Genomic DNA, 11,503 nt, shown 5'->3' with positions numbered 1-11,503 from the left:
TTCAAATGGGAAATGATTTCATTTCGAGGGAAGATGCATCTCTTCCCCCAAGTCCCTCCAAAATAAAAATGTCAGGTAACTAGAAACTTTAAATTCTTCAACTACTTAGTACTCTCAAGGTTAAAATTACATTTTCGAAGTAAACATAACACTCCTAATGAAAGGGCCAACATCAAAGGGAAATTCTATTAATAGCCGGCTCTGAACTGCCTCTCATCGCTCCCATTTCAAGGAAAACAGCACCACCTTGTGTTCCTGTGTGAAGCATGCAGGAACTGGGTTAACAGGAAGGTTGGCGGTGCTAATTGGTATGGGTGAAAATCCACAGTGTGTGTTGCTTTATAAAAGCAAATGGTAAATGGCTCATAACTATTAACATTACAATCTGCACTACTGACTAGTGTGGCACAATTATTTAAAACTGAGGGAAATGCTTCAGGCCTTTTTCATGAAAAGGCTCCTATGTAACTTCTCTCTTCCATCTAAACATTGAGTTCGTTTTTTATTTGCATGACATCACAAAAAACAGTTTATATCTCATACGTTCATTTCTTTTTAAATGGTCTCCAAATTTGAAAAGTGGATTGATGCTAATAGATATGTTAATTGATAGACATTTTTTTAAGTACAAGTTAAGTACAAATTTCATAAACAAGACCCTGGTCTTTACTTGTGTATCCACAGCTGCATTCGACACCATTCACATGAAACACTGCCATGAGAACAGACACGAGGCATTTTGAAAAATCAATTTAATCAATCTCTTGATACATGTAAAGATGACATTCAGACAGAGTGCAAGTCCAGAATAAAATGCTCAGACAGACAGAGGTCAACCTTTTTTCTAAAGGCACACAGGTTAACTACTGGCATTGTTGGACATTAGTGTTGTCCTAGTGATCTAGCACTTTTCCATGATCGTTTTCTTATCAGTCCTTGGTTGGTTTGTTTTCCTGAGTTTCCATCGGTTTCTCAGTGACTCTTCACCTGTATTTGAGCTGTGATCATTTACTTGTACTTGTAGAATCCTTCTCCTGTCTTCTTACCGTATTTACCCTCTGCAACCAACTTGTTTAGCATTTCACTCTGGCCAAAGAGTGGGTTGTCAGGATCCATTGCACTCCAGCCTGAAGACATGCAATGACAGAAAGGAATTAATAACTCAAAATGGGGATTCATTTTTTTTTTAAATATGTCAACAGTCATTCAAATGAGATTTGTTTTAGGTTTTTTTTTTTTTCTCTCCTCTTTGCTACTATGTCTAAACTTAATCAGAGGCTGTCTCTCTTTTACCAGAGAAAGGTAAAATCTGGAGCAACATTTTTTCCACTAAGTCCTACTCACCATCCATAATGAACTTCGCTGTGTCCAGTCCTACATAGTCCAGGAGCTCGAAGGGTCCCATGGGATACCCAGCACCCAGTTTCATGGCAATATCAATGTCCTCTTTGGATCCATGGCCTGAGGGAGACAAACACAACCATGGATTGCTACAGAAATCAATAAATCTGAAAAAGTTGGTAATGGCTGTTGGACAGCGGCTCAAATCTCTGACATTGTGCATTTTAATATGAGTGTATGCTCTACTACTGTCAAATAAAGGTTGAGATTCATTAGAGAGATTCTAATCGACTCAAAACCCCAAAATCAATTGGTTCTGGCCTGGGCAACTTTTTATGATCTATAATGCCAACACATAAAATACAATAATTTGACCATTACCATTAAAGGTCCCATATTCTGCACTTTCCAGTGTTTTATTTTATGTCTTGAGGTCCATTAAGAGCTGTTTGTGTGGTGTCATGTACCAAAAACACTCTCAATCCATTTTTACTCCAGCATCTCTCACAACTATGGATTGTGTGGATTTAGTTGGCGACCGTGTGTTTTGATACTGTCACAGTGTTTAGATAGCACATCCAACTCCTTTATAATCAAAGAGGCAAGGGAAATCCCGTTTTCCACGATACGGGACCTTTAACATTAATGGTGGTCACATAGGTATGCATACCTCTCTCGTGCAACCGGATGGCCTCCATCATGTAAGGAACAAGCAGGCGATTTACGATGAACCCAGGAGTATCCTGAATAAAGGAGTGTGACATGCTGCTGAGTGTACTGTTAATGAACAACTAAGAGACAACTGAATGTGAACTACTAAAAATAACAAAAAAACACTGATATCAGAGAGCAAACCTTACTTTGCAGGACACGGGTGTTTTCCCCAGCGCTTTGCTGAAGTTCAGAAGGGAATCAAAAGTCTCTTGGCTTGTTGTTGAAGTTCCAATTACCTGTGGAAGACACAGACTTCAGTATCTCTGAAACTGATTGTTACTGGCGTCACTTTTTCACTACTGTAGGCATTGATAACCCTAACTTTGCACATGGAGGTTGGATTCCTATTTGGTTTGGTGCTTCATCCTTGGTGGCACCTTGTTAGATGGAAAGAGGTTGACTTGTACTGTGCTTGCTAACCCAGTGCCCCTGTAAGGGAACACCTCACATCTGTGCTCTCCCACAACCAGCTTTAAATTTTACTCCCCATTTTCTGATTTGTTTTTTCCCCATTTGTCCCTTTGGAAAGAACAACTGGTAGGTGTCTCTTATAAATCTCTTATAAATCCCTTCTTTTGGAACTTGTTTTTAGTGAATACAGTAATAGTATCTGCGGTGGCCTTGTAACGCAGCCTTAATGCATAGATAATGACAGTGAAAACCAGCTGTCTAATGTTTTCAGAGCGGCCCTACCTCTACGAGCTTCATCATGGGGACTGGGTTGAAGAAGTGAAGGCCGCCAAATCTGTCCAGTCTGTTGGTGGAGCTGGCTATGTCAGTGATGGGCAGGGAGGATGTGTTGCTGGCAAAGATGGTGTGTCTAAAACAGGAGAAACGCCAAAACAGACAGTAAGCAACACACACAATGGACAGTTGGACACCAGCTAATAACATCAATAGGCAGGTGCCTCTTAATGTTTTTTTCAGTGTTCTTTGAAGGTCACCAAGTAACACCGTATGTGCTGTCTTCAAGCACAGATCAGAATTTACATGAGAAAGCTTAAAAAAGATAAAGGATTTTAAATAGAAACATGCTTTAGATGACCACACACAACAGAAACCCCAGTAAAAAGAAGGGGGGAGGTGTCTTCCACTGCCTGAAGCTGCAGGATTTCATGAGTACAAGCAACTTCGCCCCATAGTGATGCCTCTCATCATAAATATTGTATAGTACAGGGTCATAAACAGCTGACAAAGTAATTTTGCGAAATATGTAAAAGAAACACATAGCAATTATATGAAATGAGGATTTCAAGTGAATTTTTTTAAGGCTTATTGACCACATTTACATGCAGGTTGCAACTGTAAATCTACCCAACCGAAAAATACCGATTTATACAAACAATAAAATCACTAAAACTGATTAGAGACAGTTAAGATACTGTAGTCCTAGGACAGGGAGGGGCAACCATGTGCCATCAAGGGCCGACAGTATGCAGGTTTTCATTTCAACCAAACACTAGACCAGGTGTTAAATTAGTAAATTAGAAATTAGCCAGATATGACCCAAAGTATAGTATAGCCCTGAACCTGTCAGCTGCACATTTATTTTCCTATACTGTCGTTGTATTAGGTGCTAATCTAACTCATAAAAGTACAGGTAATAGAAACAGGACAGTGCTTACGCTGGTGCCACTTTGTCAAGACCACCAAAGAGATCCTGTTTGATTTTGAGATTTTCCACAATCGCCTCCAGCACAAGATCTGTGCTCTGCACTGCAGATGTTGCATCTGTTGAGATTGACACATTCTGCAAGACTTTCTGGATGAACTCTACACCTGCCTGAAACAAACCGTACAACATTAATGACACACATGTTTCACTCTCATACACAATGTAGTCTGTTATTTCCTCTTGTATACATGGTGATCTACTGTGTTATGATGCAGCATGTCTAACCTCTGGCTTATCAGCAAACTTCTTCTTCACCACTCTTTTCAAGCTCCCTTCGATTCCCTTGACAGCTTTGTTCAGGATGTCCTCAGATGTGTCCACCAGTGTCACCGTGTGGCCAGTTGATGCAGCAACCTTGCAAAAAACAAATTGATCCAAGATAAGTATGAATACAGCAGTAAATGGTAGTGGTGCTGAGCTGGGTCAGATTAGGCAACAGCGATTTATCTTTGCCTGTATTTGGTTAGCCACAATTCTAGCTGAGGCTTTACTTTTCATTAGATCTTTACATGTGATTGGTGCTCATATGGGGTTTATACAGCAAATGATGATGGCTGCCTTCACTGTCCCAAATGGCTAAAGAACATCCATGCACAATATAAGTACCTAAAACGTTAGATGTCATCGTTAGACCAAATGCTCCATAACAGTGTATGGGAGACCAAACAAGCAGACTGAGTCTCAGCAGACTGAGAGTGACGGCGATATATGGGCACAATTTCTGGTACATATCAGAAATATTATAAAATAACATTTTATTTTGATATAAAGGCTCAAACATACAAAGATTTATGTGAGTCCACAAAGCCACAGTGTCCAACTTATTATCAACGGGGCAGTTCCAGGGAAGTGTCATTTGATATAACCTTGTTTCACCGGTTCCTAACTTCAGGAAACAGTTGTTCCAAGTGCTCAAATACCTTTTTAACTATCGCGACATCATAATATACAAAATGTTGTTTTTTATTAAACTGGATTTTCACTTGAAGCACTCTTACTTATCTTTCAAAGACTGTATGTTTCACTTGCTGAAGTGCACATCTACAGCAGGGTCAGTGTTGAGTGTGTAACTATTTACAAGTGTAGCGTCGGCTAAGTTAGCTAACGTTAACCACATTTCCAAAGCAAACGTGTAAAGTTGTGAACATATTTAACACAAGCTAGTTTTTCGTTTTTCCAAATTCAAGTGTATAAAGGTCAACAAATGCGTCGTTAGCCAGTGTCACTGTATTTCAAGCACTGTGCCTGATTTGGGCATGTTGTTAGCTAACGTTAGCTAATGTTTAGTGAAGTAGCTACCTAGCCAGCGCGCAGAGGAAATTACCTGTGCAATACCTGCACCCATCTGTCCGCCTCCGATGATCGTTACATGCTTTATAACTGCATTTCTGACAGCTGAAGACGAGAGACCTCGGGAGATATGGTGAGTGAAGAAAGCCATGGTTAACCTGCTGCTACCACTGCTGCAAGAGAGCGAGAGGCACGGAGGAGGAATAAGCAGAAGGTCGGCGGTCACGTGGTGCCGCAGACGATTCCGCGACCTTTCACACAGTTTTACAGGACAATATTACACGTTGAAAGAATACTAAAATGATTGCCTCATATAGAAGCACTGTTGCTTGAATTAATTTTTAGCTATGTTGAGGTCTAGTGAGAATTATGGAGATGGTATGTTTAAGTATCTTAAACACAATGTGATATTTCAATATCATATAATATTAAATCATTCAGAATATATTTCAGTAAATAAACACCTGAGCTTGAACAACCCAATCGTTCACTTTGGGTGCAGTAAGCGCTCCCATTAATTGTCATTGGGCCGGTCCAGAAAGTCCCAAATTGCAGTCAGCTCCTGTTCTAGCTTTGATGTGACTGTGATTCACAGACTGGGTCCCTGTTCACAAATCTAGCCTGAACTGTCCAAGATCATAGGAACAACACTGACCTATTTAAATTAGGTTTATATTGGATTTTTAGCTTTCATTATCTCTTGCTGATATACCAATTTGTTTTTTAAATAATAAGCATACATTCTCCATTTAACACACTTACTGCAGCCTGTGTGTAACTTTACATTGCACGCTATGCACACACTCTAAATACAATAAATTCAGACGATTAATATCATTAAGATAATCTGTTTTATTGACAGGTTGCCAATAATCCATACATCAAGTCTGACAGTAAATACAATTCAAGATTATTGAATATATCAACAATCAAATGGGCCTAGGAGGGCTGAGACTAAATCTCTAAATCATTGATGCCCTAATGCCCCAGTTAAGGAAATGATATGGACAACATTGTAATAAATCAGTGAAATGCATTATAAAACAATATAAAATGCCCGATAAAATGATTCAACAATTTTCATTCAAAATGCTAGACATGTGCAAAAGAGCCACACTGAACTTAAAAAAAACCAATTCATACATTTCCACACATCACAAACTCCATCAAGACTCCCTTTTTAGCCCTCTGTGAGCTCCACACAGGGCAACAAAGCACCTTGTTAATTGAAAATCTCTCTGTTCTAACCAGGTCTGGTAGCTTCAACTTCGAGGGCTCACACACACAGTGTATGGGCAGGGTGCCAGTGTCAAGCCAAAGCGTCCGTGCATGGGGGGAGGAGGCACTCCGTCTGGTAGCCTGAACTTGAAGGCCTGCATTAAGCTGGTAAACATGAGGAACAGCTCCATCTTAGCCAGCTGTTCGCCCATGCAAACCCTGCGACCTACGGGATATACAGATGAAATCATTAGAAACTGGTGGACTAAATTGTAAAAAGCATTCATAGATCAATGTTTCAGTTAAATGGCTCTTTGATAAAACTCATATGGGTGAAGTATGACATACCGATCCCAAATGGAATGAAGCACTCTTTCCTCAGCAGCTTTCCCTCATCATCCAAGAAGCGTGCTGGGTTGAATTTGTCCGGGTTGTCCCACACAGTGGGATCTCTATGGACAGACCACAGGTTGGGGACAATGACTGTCCCCTTTGGAATAGTATAGCCTCTGAACTCTGCCAGAAGAAAAAAAAAAACAACATGAAAAAATGACAACGGCATCACTTCAATGAATCAGAACCTAGTGAAATCACAAGAAAACAGCCGTAAGGAGGGTTACTGTTACAAAGTTCAGCTCTGCAGATCTTTATTGCCCTTGAGGTCCAGTCACTGTCTGAGGCTCAGGAGTCTGACAGGTTGTGCATTAACAGAGGATTGTGAGAAATGAGGGATCATAGGTGTGGTTAAGTTCACCTGTCGTCTCTGAGGCCATGTGAGGAATAGCCAGAGGAACCACTACAGTCATTCTCTGCACCTCCATGACGGTGGCCTCTGTGAAGGGCAACCTGCCCTTATCAGTCAGAGACGGGACCCGATCTCTGCCCACCACCTCATCAATCTCAGCCTGGACCTTCTCTAGGAACAGAACAGAAGAAGCAAAAGCAACATTAAACATGTCACAGTCCCCATCTTGGCCAATCTGTAACAAATATGGCAGCTTGTTTTGACCTGTAATTGCAGCACACCTCTTCAGACAATAAGTTTAACTTTGAAAATCCTGGAATGCATAATTTAATTTCATTAAAATCAGGTCAGTGGTGTCTGAGGTAGGCTATTGCATGTGACACTGGATGATTGAACAAACGATGTGGCGCCCCCTTGTGCTAATCAGTGTAATTTTGAAACTGTCCGAACACAGTTGTTAGATGTAATTGTCCAAAGTTTCATCAAAATCTGATGGGAGATGTCTGCGATATTATGGGTGATGTACGGATGGATGGAGACCAATCCATAGCCCTCCCCACTATCATCATTAGCAGTTAGGATGGATTGAATTGACTCGCACTACTATTACCTTGGACATCTGGGTATATGACCATGTAGAGCAGAATCCACAGCACTGAATTAGTGGTGGTGTCAGTGCCAGCAATGAAGAGATCCCCTATAATATAAAAGAGATAATCCTCTGAGAAGCTGCTGTCCTTCTCTCCAGCAGCTTGCTGGGCCAACATCTCCACCAGGTACATGTCTATCAGATCCCTCGGGTTATCAGGGTCCAGTGTTGACCTGTGACTCGCTATAATCCTCTTCAGAAACACCGTGATGTCCCCTTCCACCTGCCGTAACTCCCTGAAGACCCCGCACGGCAGGTAGTACAGCGGTGGAAAGATGTTGATGAGGACCGCAGGACTGTTGACACTGATCTCCAGCCCCCGTGCCATCAGGTCCAGCAAGGTGCAGAACTCGTGGTCCTGGTGATGGAAGCGCTGACCCAGGCTCAGCGAGCAGATGACGTTGGACACTGCGTTACTGATCAGAGGGGCCAGGTCCACACTGGAGCCACCAGACCCCTCGCTGAGCTGCAGCAGCTCTGTCTTGACTACAGCCAGGCCTTCCAGGATGCAAGGCTCCAGACTCAGCTTCCCCAGGCCGAAGGTTCGCAGAGTGGTGTGGCAGAACTTGCGCTGCTTTCTCCACACTGGGCCATAAGGTGCGAAGACTATTCCTGAGGTTCAATCAAAGCAGAGGAGTGATTTACATGTAGTTCATGTTGGCTAGACCTAAACATTATGCTTTACAACTGGTGTTTAACCAAACCATATGTAGATCTAAAAACCTACAGAAGGCCATTGAAGACAATATATTGATACATTTTATTTAAAATGTTAGTTTTCCCGTGGCAACCAACAAGTTAATTTTCATTGTTTTCTCAAGATATCGAGGTATTTATGTCATTATCTCAAGATAACAAATTTTGTTTTCCCGAGATAATGAGAAAATGTTCTGCTTGTTGTTTCTGCGTGTTGGGTCAGACCCAAATGTTGAAGTAGGCCTACCTATTAGTGTTCAGGGCATCTTCAGTCAGTCAGCATGTCATCATGTCAAGTGTGATGCACCGGAGTTGGAAATCTCGAGGAACAATAAATTAATTCAGTATCTCGAGATAAGATAATTACTTTATCTCGAGATAATGAGACCATAATGTCATTATCTCAGGAAAACAAAAAGTGTTACCTGGAGATAATGACATAAATAGCTCAATATCTTGAGAAAAAATAGACAACTAGATGGCACTCAGTAAAGCGCATACGTCCACCAACACTATGCAATTGACAAGATATGCCAGTTCCACGTTTCACCAAAAGTTAAATATTTCTTCCATGCCGCATTACCCACTTGTTTCACATCAGGAGATTAGATGGTTATTGCAACACCACCTGGCCAATCAGCTCTATATCTGTTCAGTGGCCATTAGGGCTGCCCTTACACCACTGGACCATATTTTGGAAAAATTAGGTCGGTTATGTCTAAACTGGAAATGAGGTCTCCAGTGCCGACATCTTGTTTGATAGGGCCAATAACAGAGGGTTTGCCTCTTGTTATGCCTGCTGACAGGCGCACACAGTTTGATGGTGTTATGGTTCGTATGCCTATTTGTGAGAAGCCACGCCCACCACCACGCCCCTTTGGCCAACTGGTATGACAAGTTTCAGTTCTTCCTTGCCCCGTGACCAATCTTTCCACAATAATTTAACAATAACAAATTGTGCAAATCCATTGATGATGTTTTGAGATATCCTGCTAACAGACAAACAAACAGACGGAACCTCGTTATTACGGGAAACGGCGTAAATAAAAAGTATGAATATATGTCCTCAAAGGGCTTCCGTAAAAACAAGTCAGCCAGGCTACAACTTTAATCACGCTCAGACATCTGTCACTGTCAATACTCAGGGAAGGGAAAACAACAGAGCTGCAGTTAACGCAAGGAAGACATTACATTACAGGTGCTTACCTTTGCGTTTAGTCATGATAGTGATAGCGGGAATATCTGGTCTGTCGGAAAACACCTCAGCGCGGTTGGAGAGAGCATCCCTGACCACTTCATAGCCATTGAGCACAACGACCAACTGACTCCCTACAAAAATGCTGTACAAGTTGCCATAAAGTTTGGCTTGTTCCATCAACCTAACTTGAGGAGATTTGTCGGGGACGTTTGATTCCTGTCTGCTTCCAAACCTCTTCCAGACGAAAGAAGGGATGAGAAATCCGCCGAAGTTGCCCACTATTGGCCATGGTTTGGGGCCGGGGGGAATATTTGCGAGGTCCCGTCGCTTCTTATAGATGTAAATTGAATAACAGACCGTCAGGAATATCACCAAAGCTAAAATGCTTACGGGCGACAGTAGAGACGTGCGCAGATCTTCGTGCCATGATACCAAAACCATGCTGTCATTTGGCAAACTAAACGGAGTTCAGAGCGTTATTGATATCATCCCATATTCACGATTTAATACAAAAGGCCCCACAAAGCCAACCAATATCTCTATTTTTTCGTGCTGTTCCTGTATTGTTGTGAAACCAATCACTAACGTGGTACTGTTATTTGCTTCCTATTGCTATTGGCTGGTAGAGCTGTGGCTTGTTTGATTGGTGCGTTTTACCAGCTGACGGCGGCTCGGAGGGTCAGCCCTCAACGCTGTCTGACAGACGATGGATGGCACCATGGGTATGTTGCTGACTCCTCCCCCGAAACACGGAAAGATGAGGTGCTGTAACTCCTCGCTGACAGATATAAAGGCAGTAAGGTTTTTACTTTTTTTTTTATTGCACAAAATATATGCAGGGGCTTAAAGGGTTGATCAATACCAATGACTCAATGATTTCTTAAAAAAAGAAAAAGAAAAATCATATTGGAAGTTCCTTGAATGCAAACATTTTTTGCTTTTTCTTTGGGCTACCATGGAAGACCTTTCTCCACTGTTTTTTATGTATCAATGATTACTTCACCAGGTGCTGAGATTTATGCGAGCGACTGCCATCGCAAGACAGCTTGTTCTCAAGCCCAAAACTCAAATGATAAAGCAATATAATTTTTACAGTATTTTGCCTGTATTATGTCTTTAGTAGACAGTTTTGTTGGATGTCTGCTCTGATTAGCTTACTTGTCCCAATTGTTTTAGTAGGCTAGGGCTTAAGGCAAGACAATTTACTATGTCACTGTGTAACCTAAATTTGGAAACAAATCCAGCTTATCAGACTATTCACTTTTACTTAACATTAGCGCAACTATCTTTTACAGATTCCTTTCTTTTCTTAGCCTGGTTGTTATACACTTAGCCATTATTTGTGCACAGACAATTCTCCAGTGGACCTCCAGGATGGCACCGGTCCTGGTTGCTGGGACATGTGACACAACTGCAAATAAGATTAAAACTTGAACATAATACTGTACATTACATACTACATTAAGATAATAATAATAATAAGACAAGAACAATAAACATAAGTATGTGAAAAATACAAAACAGGTGAATAAAAACACAATATAATCTAACACAATCTAACAAATTTTCATCAAATATTTTTTCATCAAATATATTTTCATTTTTTGTTTAAATTTTAAATTTAAAGCTAAATTTGCTAATAGTCTGCACAATTTATAATAGGAGTTTAGTCCATGCACACATAGCCCTGTGTTTATTGCAGTCGTTAATCTGGGTAATGGCATTTAAACACATGCAGTCAGATTTATTTTAGTCCCATGAATGATTGGAACTATTTTATAAATTTGATGTCATATGAGAAATATAGAATTCTGCACATCTGAAGGTATTCACCAAAATATCATATTCAGATCAATATCATCATGTTGGTGAATGCATGATGCAATTATAGCATAATGATCTACTTAGACTGATGATGTAACTTTAACCCTAACCCTTGGATCCAAGCAAAACAGACACACAAACATCGATGTGGTT

General features: G+C 40.9%; 2 protein-coding genes across 2 annotated transcripts; both read right to left on the bottom strand.

Annotated features, from left to right (window-relative positions):
- Positions 1-735: 735 nt before the first annotated feature.
- On the bottom strand, positions 736-5,219 carry hadh (hydroxyacyl-CoA dehydrogenase). The gene is made up of 8 exons (XM_071916121.2): positions 5,055-5,219; positions 3,956-4,084; positions 3,681-3,838; positions 2,749-2,875; positions 2,202-2,291; positions 2,012-2,084; positions 1,345-1,461; positions 736-1,127 (listed from the first exon to the last, which is right to left on the bottom strand). Exons 1-8 carry the CDS (start codon positions 5,169-5,171, stop codon positions 1,009-1,011), a joined length of 930 nt encoding a protein of 309 aa, XP_071772222.1. The 5' UTR covers positions 5,172-5,219; the 3' UTR covers positions 736-1,008.
- A 693-nt stretch (positions 5,220-5,912) lies between these two features.
- cyp2u1 (cytochrome P450, family 2, subfamily U, polypeptide 1) lies at positions 5,913-10,089 on the bottom strand. The gene is made up of 5 exons (XM_071916122.2): positions 9,535-10,089; positions 7,594-8,244; positions 6,993-7,154; positions 6,587-6,754; positions 5,913-6,464 (listed from the first exon to the last, which is right to left on the bottom strand). Exons 1-5 carry the CDS (start codon positions 9,965-9,967, stop codon positions 6,283-6,285), a joined length of 1,596 nt encoding a protein of 531 aa, XP_071772223.2. The 5' UTR covers positions 9,968-10,089; the 3' UTR covers positions 5,913-6,282.
- Positions 10,090-11,503: the final 1,414 nt, after the last annotated feature.

Source organism: Centroberyx gerrardi, chromosome 3, assembly GCF_048128805.1.
Source record: "Centroberyx gerrardi isolate f3 chromosome 3, fCenGer3.hap1.cur.20231027, whole genome shotgun sequence".
Lineage (NCBI taxonomy): Eukaryota > Metazoa > Chordata > Actinopteri > Beryciformes > Berycidae > Centroberyx > Centroberyx gerrardi.
This window is presented reverse-complemented; position numbering and strand designations above follow the sequence as displayed.